General features: G+C 39.2%; 1 protein-coding gene across 3 annotated transcripts in view; it reads right to left on the reverse strand.

Moving 5' to 3' along the window:
• Positions 1-18,006, reverse strand: part of crb1 (crumbs cell polarity complex component 1) — a 143,564-nt gene that overhangs the window by 6,925 nt on the left and 118,633 nt on the right. For all 3 annotated transcript variants that reach the window (XM_080195848.1, XM_080195847.1, XM_080195849.1), the window contains exons 10-11: positions 17,650-17,775; positions 15,243-15,369 (exon numbers count right to left, since the gene is read on the reverse strand). In XM_080195848.1, the coding sequence (XP_080051974.1) occupies positions 15,243-15,369; positions 17,650-17,775 (253 nt within the window). The remainder of the gene's footprint in view (positions 1-15,242; positions 15,370-17,649; positions 17,776-18,006) is intronic.

Consider the following 18,006-nt stretch of genomic DNA (forward strand, 5'->3'; position numbering starts at 1 on the left):
AGAAAATTACCACAAGGGGAAGTAAGGAAGCTAGGCCACAAGGAGATAAATTTGCAAACATACAAACTGATCTAGAAAGATAGAAAAAAACGTTGATGGGAGCTGTGTATTTTTGTTACATGTGAAAGAAGACATGAGATTAATAGAGATGGAGAAATAATGGTTGGGTTTAGAACGAGTGAAACTATTGTGGATTAATGCAAGTGTTATAAAATAAAAAATATTAACTTATGGCATAATGTACCATACCAAGTAGGGAAACTGGATACTTAATATTCAAATCTGAGAAGGGTTCATGTTCAAAGGTAATTGTTGAATATTTGAATTCTAATAGTGATTGATAATGAGTATGAAATTATATTTCTGGATACTATATTGATATGTTGCATGTCGTAAATGGAATGGAACTCCACTGTCTGATTTAAGATGATAAGCCTTTTAGAGACCTCATTGTTGCACCTAGAGTTAGGCTTGCAATAGGCGAGAGTACATCTGAGAGTCTCTGCTTTTGAGGGGTAAGGCAAGAACTGCAACCACGCAAATGGAGGTATACAGAGGATGAATACTTACAAAATACATTGTGGAGACTACAAAACAATCATATCCAAATAGGAAACTGAAGTGAAGCAACTGGTGCCATAAATTAGAAAGTGATAGAAAAATAAACCTTTCCTCCAGCATAACTCTACAAGTAGATTAGAGTGTAGAGATTGGAGGGGTGAAGGTAAACAAAGGCCTAATAAATTGATTAGCCTGATGACAAATTGAATAAGGGAGCAAAACATGGCAGATGAATGAACAAATTAGATTTAATTACTTTACTCAGGCAGTTTTGGGAAAGGTTTGTCAGTCTCAGGGTGACTGCGCAGGGAGGTGCACAGATTTTTTTTGAATGACGCAATGGTATTTCTCTCATCATTGGTTCTGGCCAATATCTCTTCTGATCCTATATTTCTGTGTTTTTTGGACACATTTGGTGGCTACAGCTTGAAACCAGAGGCCCAAAAGTTCTGATGGCTCCTATATTACATGAGCAACCAACAAATACAAATCATGGCCCTAGAGACATACGCTGCAACAATTATCTTTAGAATTTGCTTTGGGCATAGTTTGACAATTGCTTTTTTCACAAGTGTGTGCAAACAATGCAACAGCACCCATAACTAAATTAATTCTGGATTAGTTAATTCCTTAACTATATTATTCGACCTACAAATTTGATGCCACTCCAAACAACATTCTTAAACAGATTTAAGACACAGGATCATTTTAGTTCTTGTACGCTTTACAATGATCTGACAGCTGCGATGCAGTCAGCTCTCTACACTCGACTATCACAAGAATGAATTTCAGCTGTTTTACAGGGTTCAGGCACAGATCTGGCATGTTTTAAATGTATCCAAATCACTATTTTCCCAGAGGAATTTCCTCTTACAATTATTATGGTACTTCACATTTTCTCTTGGTTTTATTATTTTAGTTTTTACATTTTCCTTTGAACAATATTGGTGTTTTAAAAATAAAGTCAGTACATTTTTACCTCCGTAATTAATTGATAAGTTTATGATTTAGTGCAAGCCCCTCTTCAGAAAATGACAGTAATTTACACTTGAACAATGAAAATAATACTGGCTGTTCTCAAAAATGTTGACCACGAAAACTACTGATCTTTTCCAACATCTGCTCTTTATTAATTTTAACCTCCTTGACTGTTAAATTATGCACCAATATAACCATATCTATTAACAGTAAATACATCACCTCAGTCCAACCTTTAAGCATATGAGACATTTCAGTCATTAAAACCTGTCCTTGTTCCAAGCCTTGCATCAATGATCCATCATATATTGAGATTTAAGAGACTTCACATGTCATTGACCATTCTAAAAACAGCAAAAACATTAGCTGTGGGCTTACTTTATCCAACACAATTTGAAAAGGCATGTTGTTACTTCTAACCCTTTCCTATAGTTTTAGCAAGCATATGTTTACCTTGTGTGAACAACGATCCTCCTTTTATGAAAAGTACTGTAATCCATAGCCAGCCTAAGCTGTGAAGTGGTCGCTTTTCCATTCTAACAGTGCATTGCTGTACAACTTGAAAAGCAACTCCAAAATTTCTGGTATTCCCGAAGAGATCGGCCCTGGTAATTTAACAGCCTTTAACCAAGAACCTCTCAGTACTGCACAATTAATTGCCTGTGTTTCGGGCTGATGCAAAAAGCTGCTTCACTTTGGAACTCCATGATATCGGGTATCTTTTTCCTAGCTAACTATCCTTCACGCCTTTGCTGTTGATACTCGAGTTTTTAAAAGCATGAGATTAGTTGCAAAGAGGTCCACCTTCTCTGTAGTTAAACTGATTTCCTGTTTCGCTGGTAGTTCCTCTCTGTAGCTTTGAAAAACCAACAATTTCTATAAGGCGCTGTGTGATACCTGGCTCAAGTGTCAGGTTACAGCCACACCTGAACCCTGCAGCTAATACCTTAAACTGTGGTGTAATCTACTGATAGGCCCCCATTGCTGTCTTTGGCCTGCCTTAAAAAGTAATTTTATTTTTATTAATGAAAAATATCATCTTGCGCTTTCTTTCCAGAATAGCAGCGTTGCTTTATATTAAAAATACTCTCTGAAAATTATTGAGTTATATGTGTCAGAGTGACATTGAACTGATTCTGAACAAAAGCTCATCATTCTCTCTTCAGTGGATTTTTCAAGCCACAGGCTATGGTACCCTGGGATGCATTTGTAACTCTGTAATTGCATAAAGACACTGCTAAGTATACAAATTGTTATGAATAGATAAACCCATTCAAACTCATTCCCACAAAGCAGCAGTCATGTACAATGAATAAGAGGTAAATCGGTTTAGGAATTCCAGCTATTTTCCCCCAATTTTGTCCAGCTAAATTACTAGAAACCAAACGTGTTCACAATTTATCCTTTGTGTGAATGCCACTATGATTCATCCACAGTGTCTACATGCTGAAATCTCAAATTTTTATTTAAACATTGACAAATCAATCAACTGACAAAGCACATTGCCAATCACACAATTTCCCAGAACATTTCTGATCTGTTTTTCCACAAATTGATTCAGGTCTGTTGTGACATAATTTGTTTTTTAATGGTGCTAAAATAGAGAATTGATGAAACATTATAAACATTTTCATATCATGAGTAAAGATAATAGATATGACTTGAACTTTGTTCATGTGGATTGTTTTGAATGAATTTAAATTGAGGTCAATATTTAATTAAATTTATATAGAATCATAGAATTCCTAAAATTCAGAAGGAGGCCATTTGGCCCATTGAGCCTGCACCGACAATAATCCCATCCAGGCTCTATCCCATAACTCTACGTATTTAACCAATTAGTCCCCCTGACACTAAAGGGCAATTTGCCATGGCCAATCCACCTAGCCAGCACATCTTTGGACTGTGGGAGGAAATAGAAGTATTCGGAGGAAACCCACACAGGCAAGGGGAGAATGTGCAAACTCCACACAGATAGTCACCCGAGGCCGGATTTGAACATGGGTCTGCGGTGCTGGGAGACAGCAGTGCTAACCACTGTGCCACCGTGCTGCCCTAATATACACGCTTTGCAGAGATTTTCCTTTTCCCTTGTACAGTTTAGCCATTTTTCAAGCTATCCACATTTGCACACAGGCTTTAAGGATGGTCCCAAACTAACAGGCAGATAAATCATGATTGTGTGCCTGCAGGTCTCTTGAGTGCAGGTATGGTGTTGACATTTGATTTAGCCTTTCCTGTCTGAGAATTTACTCATCTTGCAGTTTCACATTTATAAATGCTGTTAGGTTCTGAATTTGGGTTAGTGTGCAATTGTCCTCAATATGATTTATGATTTTCTCTCACTCAAACCTCAGGCCCGCACACTCCTGAGGCAACCTGTAGCCTGTCTCATGCTTCCCTCAACCTGGCCGGCAGGACAGGTATAATAGTAAATCGATGTAACATGCCCGATTTTTCCTGTTCATAACGATCAGTAACATATAACCAAATGAGAATGATATTATCCGAAACAAAATTAAAACCAGAACTTGACATTTCTGTAGCACTTTTCATGTCAGAATGTTCACTGGCCCAGTGATAACAACAGAGCCCACATGATCTGGACATTATAACTTGGCCACTGAGGAAATGGTGGATTAGGATGATGGGGAAGGGGCTGAGGGTGGCAGGGGAGGACAAGAATGGATGACAGCAGCCACTCATTTCATGCTCCTCTTGGCTCCAGATTCAGTCAATTCATTTTCAATATTTATATTCTTGGTGGCGGGTGGCGGCCTGCGTCCTTTTAAGGGCCTTGAGTAGACTCGGTTTTCCTGAACACGATATTACTGCTACAGGAAACGCAGGCCTATGTGTGACATAGTTGGCAACATTTTGGGCAAGCCAATTTTGAATGGCAGTTGCCAAACAAGTGTGAGATGGTTATTTGCATACGCACAGTCTGTGATGACCATTTCATGCCTTGGCCCTAAACATGTATTGCTGTTTGCCTCTATCAGCATGGCAGGCAGCACGTTCTGGCTTGTAAAGAAGCCATGTTTTCCACCCATAACATTGAAAGTTTTGATTCTCATTAAGCAGCTGAAGGCAGCCATAACATCATCAAATATCTAACCTGGCCGTTGGCTGGAAAGGTGACAAGAACATGAATGTGGGAAGATAAGTAAGTCTTTAGTAGATGTTGGGGGTAGAGTTTGATGGACAATGTTGTAGAAGTGGAATTAGGAAGTCTTTGCAATGGATAGGTATGAAATTTGAAGCTGTTTAAAATTTGTTCACTGGATGTGGACATCATCAGCAAAGACAGCGTTCATCGCTATCTCTCATAGCCTTTGAGAATGTGGTAGTGAGCTGCCTTCTTGAACGTCTGCAGTTCATGTGGTGTAGGAACACCCACAGTGTTGTTCGGAAGGAAGTTCCAGGATTTCGACCCAGTGACAGCGAAGGAACGGTATCATAAAAAGGATTCAGGAGATGAGTTACTCGCCTATATATAGTGATGTTAGTGTACCTTTAAGATATGTTTTTTTCTAAATCATGTTTTCTGCACTTGTAAGCAGGCCTTATTGGCTTCAGTTGTTTTTTCATTATGTTGTCAGATTATGCTGTCAGTTTGACTGGAGATATCCTTTAATTGCTGCTTAAACGTGGGTTTGTTTATTTTTACTGGGATATTTATGACTTTGCATTTAACTAAAACCTCTTAGTACTGCACAATTAATTGCCTGTGCTTGGGGCTGGTGTAAAAAGCTGTTCACCTTGATTAGAAGAAAAACTGGTTGGCAAGTCAGGTAATAGGAGTTTTTTTTTCATTTTCAGCTTGGAGCTGCAGGTTTGGGTTTTATTTTCAGAAGGGACAGCAAGCTGAAAAGAAGCCTCTCTCTCCCTGGTTTTGGAAATTCTGCCGGTTAGCTGAGAGCCTTCCTGGAATAGAAAATCTGCTAAATTCTAAATTCATAATTATTGCTGAAAATTTAATTTCAAATTTCTCTATGGTTTCACATTTTTGAAGTAATTTTTTTTAAAATGTGTTTATTATACTTCAGCTTCTACTTTAAACCCAGATGTATATCCCAGATTTTTTTTGTTAATAAACAGTGAAGGATATTGTTGCATTTTACTTGCTGATTTGCTGTCTGAGAATACAGCAGTGTGATAGGCTGCTCGATAATTTCACCATTGTTGGATGCCTGGAAGGATCACCTTCACTTGATATTAGATTCTTTTTCATTCTTTTTTAGAATATGGACTGGCACGGCCAGCATTTGTTGTGCATCACGAATTGCCCTTAAGTAAGCAGTGATGAATTATCTTCTTGGACTGCTACAGTCCATTCTGTCATTGTTTGATATGACTGAATGGCTTATTAGACAATTTCAGAGGGTAGTTAAGAGTCAAGCGCATTGCTGGTTCAATCTGACACTGGAGAAAGGGAAGTCCACTGAGATCTCAGTGGGAAGCTTTCTTTAAGGTCAGAGGCAAACACCATTGCTTCACCACTAATGGCAAAATCCCAAACAACACAAAGTAAGCTCACAAGTCTAACTGCCACTGGGCAAATCCAAAACCATTTGACTTTTCATGCTTTGCCAGTGAACCTTAGTCTGTACCTTTATCGCAATTACTCACCTCTCCCAGGTAAAATAACGTAGCTCCTTTAAGCAAAATCAAATAATTCACAGTGCACTCACATCAACTACTATTTCCACGCTGCTATTGATAATTCTCTAATTCTCCTTGAGAAATCTGCCATTATTTGTTGCACTTCCAGTGTGTGAATCGACTCTGTCCCCACCATTCGTGATCAGTAGCAACCTGTATTCCCCCACACAACAGAACTTTTCTTCTCCATGCAGATTTGCAGCCTGTTTCTACACTTGATGATTTGCAGCATTATCATTTTAATCTTGAGAGAACAAAATTCAAATACTTCAGCTATAGTAACTTTCTACTTAAACCCTCAAAGAGCACTCGTCTTCCATGTTAGCTCATGCATTTCAACCCACAGATCTCTGGCAACTCCTTCCTTCCTTTCTCTTCTTTTCATTCCCATTCTTATCACACATTCCTATCATTGCAATGTCCTGCTGTTCTGACCCTGATCCCTTCTCTTGTGTTGATCCCATTTTATTTCTAGATGTACTTAGCCTGCTAAAATGAAGTAAAAAGCCTCACTACACCAGGTCAAGATATAAAAATATAAATAGAGACAATTCCTTTCAACTTCACTGTGTGAACTTGACAACTGCAAATTTTATTTACTTCTATTTTTAAGGAGAAAGGACTTTCAGGGACATGCATATTGCCATCTGGGAGAAAAGGTGCAAAATCTCTTACCCCCAGGCCTATACATTGAGATGCTTTAGCCAACTGTTCCCCACAGCAGCACATAAATGCTTCTTCCCCACAGTGAAGGTAAGGCCTATGTGATTCTTTCTCTGACAGAATGGTTGAGATTAGGTCAGTTCAGGAATGAACTCTTCTGCAACCATTCCATGGTGCTACACATTAGTGTTCCACTTTTGCTGGCTATTTTTACTGGCTTTATCTTTTCACTTTCTTTAGAATGCATTAAACCAAAACCTCATTTGCCCTTGCAGATAGATCAAAAAGGTCCCCAGCACTATTTTCAAGAAGAACATGGGAGTTCTGCCCAATGACCTAACCAACATTTATCCCTCAAACAACAACACTAAAACTCATTATCTGGCCATGGCTGTTTGTGTTGTGAAAGGTACGAGAGAAAAGCATGCTTTCTTCTATAACTGAATTGTATAATGCGTGAGATGACCAAGCTGCAGAACTTATTAAAAAAAAGCACACTCTCGCCTTACTATTACTTTAATGGAGGATAATAACCATGGTTGACATTGGCCATGGCAGTTTACACAGCTGAAGCTCACTGACCATCTTACTAATGATATAATGATTATTCTCTGGTCACTTTGAGTGATGTCTTCAAAGGCTAATCTTCAGTAAAAACAGTTAATATATTGTCAGCTTACAGTACTTTGGCAAATCAAGCGAGAAGGTGTTATGGCAGTCTCAGTCATTCCATATTGATAATGTTGGCTTGTTGATGGTCTCTCAGTATATCTTATACCCTCAACTGTCAAAAGTAACAACATTCAATTTTCAAAGTTTGCACTATTCCTAGCCTAAAAACTTCCTAAACTGTAAGTTGACTTCTCATTTGCTAAATTTAGCCTCTTCACTCATGCATCTGTCAGGATTATTGGACTACCATTGCACCAGAGGAAGATCAAATTAAGTGCAACTAACTTCAGCCGGTGATATTGCTCTAATGTGAGAATGAATAAATCTACCCAGAAACAGTACAATAAAGGGGAACTAATTCCAAACACATTTGCAGGAATGCTCATCTATACTCTGTTTTCTGGAAGCAGTTGTGTATTAAGGAACTCTACAAAACAATCGCAACAAATTCAACATCTGCTTGCTAATGTTGCTGTGATTCACTGCATGCTGTTTGACATGAGCTATTGGGATTACTTAGTGTATATTGAGTCACACTAGAGTGGTTAACCGTATCTTAAAGTTAACCATATCTTAAAGTAAACAATCAAATTTGTTTCCAAGTCTCTACAATAATACTCCTTCTAAGCCATGCATTCACCTGCTTCAAGATTTGCTTATGGTCACAAACTGTGTGGATGTTGAAAATTGCATTCTTTTATGTAACATGCCATAGGATATTCCACACATAGTCGACAATGGGTTTACTCAAAGCATTCTTGTAACTTGAGAATGCACCTCATTTCGAACAGTCTGTTGGTCTCTCCTCCCCTTCTGCTGTTGATGTTGCCGCTATGTACTGGTGTTAATGTCAATACATTTACCAGCAAGTCATATGTAACCTGCGTGTGCCTGGAAAAAGCCTATGATATCATTACTTTTCCTGGTAATGATAGTGCAGGTGTTGATTTAATGCAGCTCCAGGATATAGAACAATGCAGCTACAGCTTGCTTGCTGAAGTACAGCCTCTTTGTTTATGTTTTCACTGTGAATTTTAGGTGGATCTGTTGGATGGTAGACATTTTGCCTGGAATAACACTGAACCATGGCGGTCCTCCACTAACCCTGCATGAATAATATTATTGCATCCCCTTTAATCAGTATCCTTCCTGAATCAAAAACCAATATTATCCCCCGATTTCTGAATTAAAGAGTCAGAGTTGTGAGAGATGGGCCTTGTTGCTGTATCAGCACTGGGTCCCCACAGAAACTGTCAGCTCAAATCCATTTTCCTTGTACCCTAAGCAATCATAGAAATAGTAGAAGGCATGAAAGAAGTTCGGTCCACTAAGAAATTTTGGAAGAATGGGCAAAAAATGTATTGATGCTTCATTAATATGACCACAATAAATGCACAGTGCAATTTTGTATGATTGTATGCTTTTTACATATACACAAATGTTTAATGTTAAACAAAGCAAAGGACAGAGAGACAGAAATGCAGCAATGATGGTTGTGTTTATTAAGTCTTCTGATGAAAGCAGTGGGCATATGCCCCAAAAGTGAGGATTCTTACACATACAGAGAAAGGCAGAACAAAATCATGTGTACTAGGAACTATGGGAGTGGATAACCTTCTGGAATTATGTCAGATGATAATGCGGTTTAGTCAAGAAAACACAGACAGAGAAACAAAGTAATGACACATAGAATGTTAGAAAGAATTGATGAAATTAGTGACGAACAGTAAATGGTAAGCCACAAGAAATCAAGTCAACATCTTCCTACTTTCTAGATTTGGTGGCAATTAAGGAATTTTATAGTTTCAGATTGCTGAAAATAGACTTAAGTAAATCTCTGTATAAACTGGGGTCAAGGACAAGCACAACTTGAGTGACCCAGGTATTCCCATGTCTTTTATTTTGATTCAATAAACCAGTGATTATACTTCATTTTCTGTGCACCTCATAATTTCGTTGGTCTGTGTTTTCTGACCAGGGCAGCTCAATTATATGCAAGAACAAAAGAAATAGGAGCAGAAGCTATACTGTATAACCCAACTAGTCTGCTCCAGCATTGCATAAAATCATGCTTTATTTATTTTGCCTTTTTATTATTCATCTTTACTCAAAAATATAATTTATAAAACAGGAAAAATATAAAATACTTGTAGTACAAGCATATATAAAATGAATGATAGTCAGAACATGTCTAAACTTCAAATATAAATACTTACAGAGGTAGTGCTTAAAATAATCACTGTGCTTAAATTTTCAAAATTATTGAAATTCTGTACAAAAACAAAGTAGCAACAAGGAGTCGCGTATAATTTACAAGATTCATAAACCACTTACTGATCAGTTTTAAACTGCTGGCAAAGTAGTGAAGTGGAAATCAAGAAAGTTTTGCTCAGTTAGATGGATATCTTACATTATTGACTGATTTATTGCACCCATCATCAAAAAAAATGCATGTTCTTAATTGTAGTTTATTACTACAAATTGCAGGCTGTGTTTCTGTATTCCATAAGACTGAGATACCTATGATGTGCTTAGTTAACTATAGTATCTTTGTCTATAAACGCAGTCTGAATCTCAACCTGAAACCATAATAAAGTTGAGTGAGGCTCCCACAAGGAGGTAGTTTTATTCCACTTAATCTTGGAGTGAGTTTGATAATCCCAATTTACAGTGAAGCCACTTTGCACTGATGCCATGTTTGTTCTGTGAGTGAACACTGAAAGCAAAATCATTTGAGCCTACTTTGAGAATCAAATGTAACCTTGCCCGAACTTCCTAACAGTATTAAAATGTGCTGCAGCATCCTGTTTATGGTGCAGTTTAAGCTTGCTAAAATCAGTTCTTACTTCCCAAAGAAGAAGTATGTCTTATGGGAGCGTTTTGCTCTTCACTCAAACCAGTGGAAATTTCTGTGCTAATAGATGTGTATCTTTCAGCAAGGGCCCCGAGCTAAATTTTCATGTTGTGCCATTGATGCAGGTGCAGTTTTTGATGGTTTAATTTGTGTAATTCATGCAGTTGTCATTTGAAATGTTTTATCTGGGTCGATAGAAATGCCAACACTACTTCATACCATTTTTTTAAAGATAATATTTAAAGCTGGAACATTCTGAAGTACTAGGTGTCTGACACTCTTGCAACTGTACCTACCAACAAATCTGCTTGTGAGTATCATAGAATCATACAACTCTACAGTGCACAGGAGACCGTTCGGCCCATCAGGTCTGCACTGACCACAATGCCACCCAGGCCCTATCCCCATAACCCTACTTATCTACCCTACTAATCCTTGACAGTAAAGGGCAATTTGGCATGGCCAATCAACCAAACTCCCACGTCTTTGGACTGTGGGAGGAAACTGGAGCACCTGGAGGAAACCCACACAGATACAGGGAGAATGTGCAAACTCCACACATACAGTGACCCAAGCCGGGAATCAAACCCAGGTCCCTGGTGCTGTGAGGCAGCAGTGCTAACCACTGTGCCACCACACCACAGTTAATACACTGTAACTTGATGAGAATTATTTGTCGCTGGTTGATAGAAACTCCAGTGTCACATCACTTTTGTGATAGAGCCTCTGAAGATGAACACTGGCCTTTAATTTTTCTAATAGCAACTATCCCAAACCGCTTTAGCCAAGTTGCTATTGTGACTGGAACTGTTAAAAGTCAGGTTCACGGTGACCGAATTATGAATCAACAGGTAGGAGTTTGAGTTCAAGGTGCATTTGATTTCAAGAGTTGATCTGAGTTAGAACATAGAACATTACAGCGCAGTACAGGCCCTTCAGCCCTCGATGTTGCACCCACCAGTGGAACCAATCTAATGACCCTCTAACCTAAACTATTACAATATTATCCATATGCCTATCCACTGACCATTTGAACACCCGACTCATTCTGCACCACATGAGCTTCTGCAATGGCTTTATTCCAAATGTTATCCCAATGCATAGCATGCAGTTTCTGTTCCTTTCCTTGGCAGTTTATGAATGGATTGCAATTTTTGGTTTGAGACAGCACTACCAATGTTTAATTTTAGTTTCCTGTTCTGCCTGAGAGAGTTTTCCATTCCTGGCTACCACCTGTTCTTAAAAGCAAAGATCATTTCAAAATACATCACAGAAGAAGGCTATTTGTCCCAGCATGCTTGTGCCAATTCTTTGAGCTACCCAATTAGTCTTACACCCCTGTACTTCTCATTTACCTGCCTGCTTTGGGCATCCAGAAATACTGCCCTAATATTCATAACCCAAAGTCCTGTATCTCAGTTCAAGTACATGATGGCTTTGGGCCATCATTTCATGATGTTTGAGCATGTAGCACCACCACACTGCCTGGGATGTGACTCTTAATACCCCTTAATTACACTGCATTTTTGTGACTCAATGTATTCTCTTACTATTAAACATCAGAAAAAGACTGAACAGCCCGGGGCTCTTCCCCTGAGAAAAGAACAAGTGGAGACTGAGAGGTGGCCTGATTGAGATTTTTAAAATTATGCACAAATTTCTTCAGCTAAACTCGCTGGTGGGCAGTCCAAAATGGAGGATCATAATTATAAAATAGTCACAAATAAGTCCAATTCAAGGGAAACTATTATAACTTGAGAGACAGTAAAAATCCAGGATTAAGATATTCTGAATGTGTGAGGTGAAGTAACATGGGAAAGGGCTGTGTGGAACATTAACACTGGACATGGACCAAGTGGGATGAGTGGTCTATTTCGATGCTGTGTTATTTTGCGTAGTTGTATTTATTCTGTGTAAACAGATATGCCTTTTTATATAAGCATCAGGTTTTTGGAAATGACACAAAAGCTGCTTGAGCTGTGCTCCACATTTCACAAGCTCACAAAATCTAATCAGCTTTCAGTTAATTCTGCATCATTGAATTTTAGGATTCCTTTCTTTTAAAAAAAACTAAATAGATGGCTATCTATCTTCCTAGAAAAATGGGTTTGGCGTACTCAAGATAATAGACTACTGGGATGGGATTGTACCATTGAGTTCAACTATAAAGTACAATTGCACTTTTAAAATTGGACCCTAACAAATATGTTTTAACAAGCTCATTTATCCACTTATCATTGCTTGTCATTTTTAGTTGAAAGGTAACTGCTGAACCCAGAAATTTAAAGTTTAAAATTAATGTTAAAAGTTTATTTATTGACGTCAGAAGTAGGCTTACTTTCACACTGCAATGAAGTTACAGTGAAAATCCCCCAGTTAAAATTGTTAAGTATCAAGGTAAGATGAAATATTTGATCATCCCATGCAATGCTCTATGTGGTGGGAAAACCAAGAATTTTAAACTTGCTGTGGTTGTTCCTTTTTATTATATCTGCACTGAAAACTAAAGCTTAATTAAATGTTTGCATAGTGGCGGTGGCACAATGATTAGCAGTGCTGCCTCACAGCGCCAGGGACCTGGGTTCAAATCCCAGCTTGGGTCACTGTCTGTGCGGAGTTTGCACATTCTCCCTGTGCCTGCATAGGTTTCCTCTGAGTACTCCGATTTCCTCCCACAGTCCGAAGGATGTGCTAGTTAGGTGCATTGGCCATGCTAAATTCTCCCTAAGTGTACCCGAACAGGCGCCAGAGAATGGCAACTAGGGGATTTTCACAGTAAATTCATTGCAGTGTTATCTAAGTGACACTAATAAATCAACTTTTAAACCTTTTATATATTTCCAAACTACAGCAAAGTAAGCAATGTTTTAATTGTAAAAACATAAAATGATGGAAATACTCAGCAGGCCAGGTGGCACCTGTGGAGAGAAAAACAGAGTTAAGGTGCTGAATTTAAAAGCCACAGTGATGGCCCTTCCACCAGCTGGAATGCCAATGGCAACTTAGCCACAACAACCCCCAGGACCCCCAGTGGCAGTTAACAACCTGCTTCTGGGTTCCTGAGCACTTCAAGATGAGGATTTCACCTCAGAAAGCTCCTAGCCAATCGGAGTGCTGACAGCTCTTCTTACTCTCCAGCGCTACTGGGGATATGGCCACTGCTGGGACTACAGGAGGCCAGGAAAGGAGCAGCAATGGAGTCCATGGAGGACAGGTAAGTGGGGCAATGTTGCTGGGGTGAGCCACATTTGTTGTGGTGATGCGTCAGTGTGGAGGGAAAAGGGGTGTCTTCCTGCAGCAGTGACCCTTGCCAGTGATGGGCCTTCTGCAGCCTATAGGTTGTAGGACCAAATAAACCTGTTGGACTTTAATCTGGTGTTGTGAGACTTCTTGCTGTGTTTACCCCAGTCCAACACTGGCATCTCCAAATCATGCATACCTGATGTGATCTCTTAATGGCCCTTAATTAGCCACTGCAACCTTGCAAGGGGCAGGAAGGCTAACATCAACCTTCCCCGGGCAGAAAGCTAACATCAACCTTGCCCAAGTCTGCCTTAGGCAGGGGGAATTGGGAAGATTCTCTCTGCTGTGCCTTCCTACCTGATTAATTGGTTTCTGACTCTTGGCCCATGCTGGGAATGGGCAGGAGTGGAGAGTGGAGAGAGAGTACATTAAATTCTGCTGGATGCTTATATCAAAAGGGAGAAAGTTTTTAAGCAAATTAAATGGAGGGGTGTTGCAAAAAGAACAAAGAGGATGATCTATGACCAGAGGCTTGGTGGTGCAAGGACAAAGGGAGGGTAATGGGACAAATAAAGAGAAGATGGCCAGAATTTTACCAGCCCCATGGGAATCAAAGTGGGTAAGGGGCGGAGCATGAGAAGGTCCATTGACCTCGGATGGGATTTTATGGTTTCGGGATGAATGAGCCTGTAAAATCCTACCCATAGTGTCTATAGAGGGAACTGTGAGTGGCAGAATGCTGCTGGCACGGTGTTTAACACTGCTGCCTTACAGTGCCAGGAACTCAGGTTTGATTCCTGGCTTGGGTCACTGTCTGTGTGGAGTTTGCACATTCTCCCCATGTCTGCATGGGTTTCCTCTGGGTGCTTTGGTTTCCTCCCACAATCTAAAAGACATGCTGGTTAGATGCATTGGCCATGCTAAGTTCTCCCTCAGTATACCCAAACAGGTGCCAGAGTGTGGCATCTGAGGGACTTTCACACTAACTTCATTGCAGTGTTAATCTAAGCCTACTTGTGACACTAATAAATAAACTTTAACTTAAAAGTTGCTATCTAAAAGCAAAAACAGCAGAAAAGTAAGATTGTAAAACCAAAACGTGCAAAGAGAAAAGAAAAAAAGTGTTGATGAATGATACGGTGGTTACAAATTGAAGACCATAACCTGAAACATGAACTCATTTTACAAATGCTAATAATCAGCTGAGTGTTTTCAGCACCCTTTAATTTTAGATTTCCAAGATCTGCAGTATTTTGCTCCATTCTTTTCTGTTTTAGAATACCTAATACTGAATGTTTACAAAAATATAATTCCCCCAGATAATCTGGAGGAAATGCATGTTATATATTGTGAAAGCCTTCCCAGGGTTAATCAAAACTCTGTTTACAAGTTGGTTTCAAACAGTAGGAAGTAACAAGAACAATAGTGGCAGATCATAACTGGACCATCCTTTTTTTTAGATTAACTGATCCACTGATTTGCTTATTCAAGAGCTTCAACCCCACTCCATTGCTGGTTCATCATCCATTCGGATTATGAGGTAGGAAAGAAGCTGAAAAAGATTCTGCCAGAGTAATAAAGAGATGAAGAATGAGAGATCGCTTACGTCAAACTCACAGCGATCACCGGCAAAGCTTATGTCGCAAATGCAATGGAACTCATTGGGTAAGTTTTGGCAGAAGCCTCCATTAAGACATGGGCTCGATTCACACTCATCAATGTCGACTTCACATCTGCAGGATATTCAGAAGGAGACCTCAAATGAAACATTGATATAAAACTGAAAATGATGGAAATACAGAACAGGTCAAACAGCATCTGTGGGGAGAGAGGAGTTAGTGTTTCAGGTCGATGACCTTGTATCAGAATATAAATGTTGGGTGGGAATTATCTCCCACTCCATGAGATAAATTTCCCGGCAGCGGAAGGGGGCCCACCACCCACTGGCTGAGGAATCATACGATCTTGCTGTTGTCAATAGGGTTTTCTGTTGAATGCACTCCTCGCTGCCGGTGGCGGTGTACTCTTGGAGGGACCATAAAATCCCACTGGTGTGAATGGCAGCAAGATTTCGGTGTCTATTTTTCCACAGATGTTGCCTGAACTGCTTAGTGTTTCCAGCATTTTACGTCTTCAGTTCAAATAAAACATTTCAAGCAGGTTTAGTTTATTCTGGTATTGATGCAATATTGCCCTTCTGGATTTTATTCAGTCACCACCCTCAGCCAGAAGTAACCCAAAAGAAAGTGATCTCTAAGTATGTTGCAGTTGGCAGTAATAAATAAGCCTGACCACTCTAAATGTATGTTTGATTAAGATCTCAATGGATTAACACTGACTACATAAGAGGAGGCAAGCAGATAAATATAGTTCTTTACAGAATGAACTGTTAGAATTGTACTTAAAGATGGAATACTCTTTCTATGTATTGGTATTTCAGTAATTCTCGAGCCATTGTCTACCACTGTATTGTGGAAAGTTACAAGTTTAGAATTTTTAGAATACAGTGGTGCTGGTCATTCTTCTGTGGGATCTCAATGTCTTACACTTTTGGGTATGCTCATACGGTCGAATATCTAACTGTGCAACCACGTTCGTATCCCCTTGGATTTTCATGTCTTGCACATGTACCTATAAGCATTTCTGTTATTTTTTTCAAAGGTTGACTAAGGAAACACCTGTTAAGACAAAGCTAAATATGAATCATGTGGTTGCTTTAATTCACAGTGAGTGAATGTACAGAGTAAGTTATCATTAGATCTGTACAATTTGTCTTCGTGCTACAATATAAATAAGGAACGCATTATGCTTCCCCGACATCAGTGGGTCACCTGGCTTGAGTTAAACAAAGTGACCTCTAACCACCTCCTGCATTTTGACCTTCAGAGTCAGGTGGAAGCTTGTTCCTGCAGCTTTCTCTTTCAAAACCTGATTGTCACTGAGCTTTTCTGGCTCTGCTGTTGCCTCCCAGTGTTCACAGTCTGAACAGAGGGTTCGATGCCAGAGAGCCCCTGCTGATGAGCAGGGTTCTCTCAGCACAATGGGCTGCTTATTGATTATTCAGAAAGGCCAGCAAATTTTTTATTGAGCACCTAGCTAGTTAACGAGATTCATCTCAATGTTTCAGTAAAGCAGGTTGCGTGAATACGCTTTGTTTTAAATGTAGCTATCTGTCAAATCCTTTCTGTGGAAAAATGGTCAGAAGTCCTGACATTGAGATTGTCCAGGCTTGTACCCATTCTGCAGTGGAAGATAGCAACAATTGCAAAACATGATGTGAATTCAAACCTGCATCCTAACAATGTTGAAAACACTTCCTCCACATGTTCTGCATGTTGATATTGAGAAAACCATTTCCATCTCTTGCTGTTATTTAAAGGGATCAGGTGCCAAAATTCAAAATGCAATGTGCAGACAGCAGAAAAAATTTTGATCAGATATGTTATTTTATGTTTAAAGTAAGTTTTAACATTAAGAGGGTTCTAAAATTTCCCTTCGTAAGAAGTCATCAGCAAATTATATAGCATATAAAGATGTCACAAACAGGTGCATATTAGCATATTCCTTTAATATTGCTATTTTAACATTAATTTTGAAGGACTATTGTTCCTTGTAAAATTATTCATATTTCGGTGAACACTTTACTCTGTGTTCATTAATGCTCAACATATGATAGATGCATTAATGAATAATCTGCTGAGATTTTCTGGGTTTTTTGTCTTCCCAGTGATCTCCCTTTAATTGTATTGCTCAGATTTGATCTGCTTGTCTTTGTATCCATTGCTCTTTGTAACTGAATGGCTGTGCTGGTGAACTATGTCCAGGTTCCTGCCTATACTGATCTAAGTTACGTTGCTAGGAGCTAGGTACAACAAGAGGAGCCCTGAGTCTCATGCTCTGTATTTCTTCCCAACGCCCCCCCCATCTGCCTCTCAAAAAGTGATTCAGCTATAAACATCATTTTCCCTTCAGTGCTGACTACTCTGAGCACTTTCAACTCGCGTTCTACTTACTGGCTTCCGGTGAATCCCATAGGACAGATACACCTTGTATTCTTCCCATCAGTGCAATTTCCCCCATTATAACAGGTCCAGTTTTTCTTCTCATCAATACAGAAAGCCATAGATAATCTAGGATATCTGTGAAAAAAGAAAATTTGAATGAATTAACCCAATTTTAATTGTTAATTATGATTATAGTATCCAAACATCTCAGTGTAGTCATATCTTTAAGTGTGTATATCTCACCTTTGTTTCTGTGTTTGTGTTCACAAAGGCTAGGAATGTTGGTATCACAGTATTAGGCATATTTTTCCCTATCTTTGCAGTATGGGCACCACTAAGCACCCTGATGTTAGATAACATACTCAG

Source organism: Carcharhinus amblyrhynchos, chromosome 9, assembly GCF_965287045.1.
Source record: "Carcharhinus amblyrhynchos chromosome 9, sCarAmb.v2.hapA, whole genome shotgun sequence".
NCBI classification, from domain to species: Eukaryota; Metazoa; Chordata; class Chondrichthyes; order Carcharhiniformes; family Carcharhinidae; genus Carcharhinus; species Carcharhinus amblyrhynchos.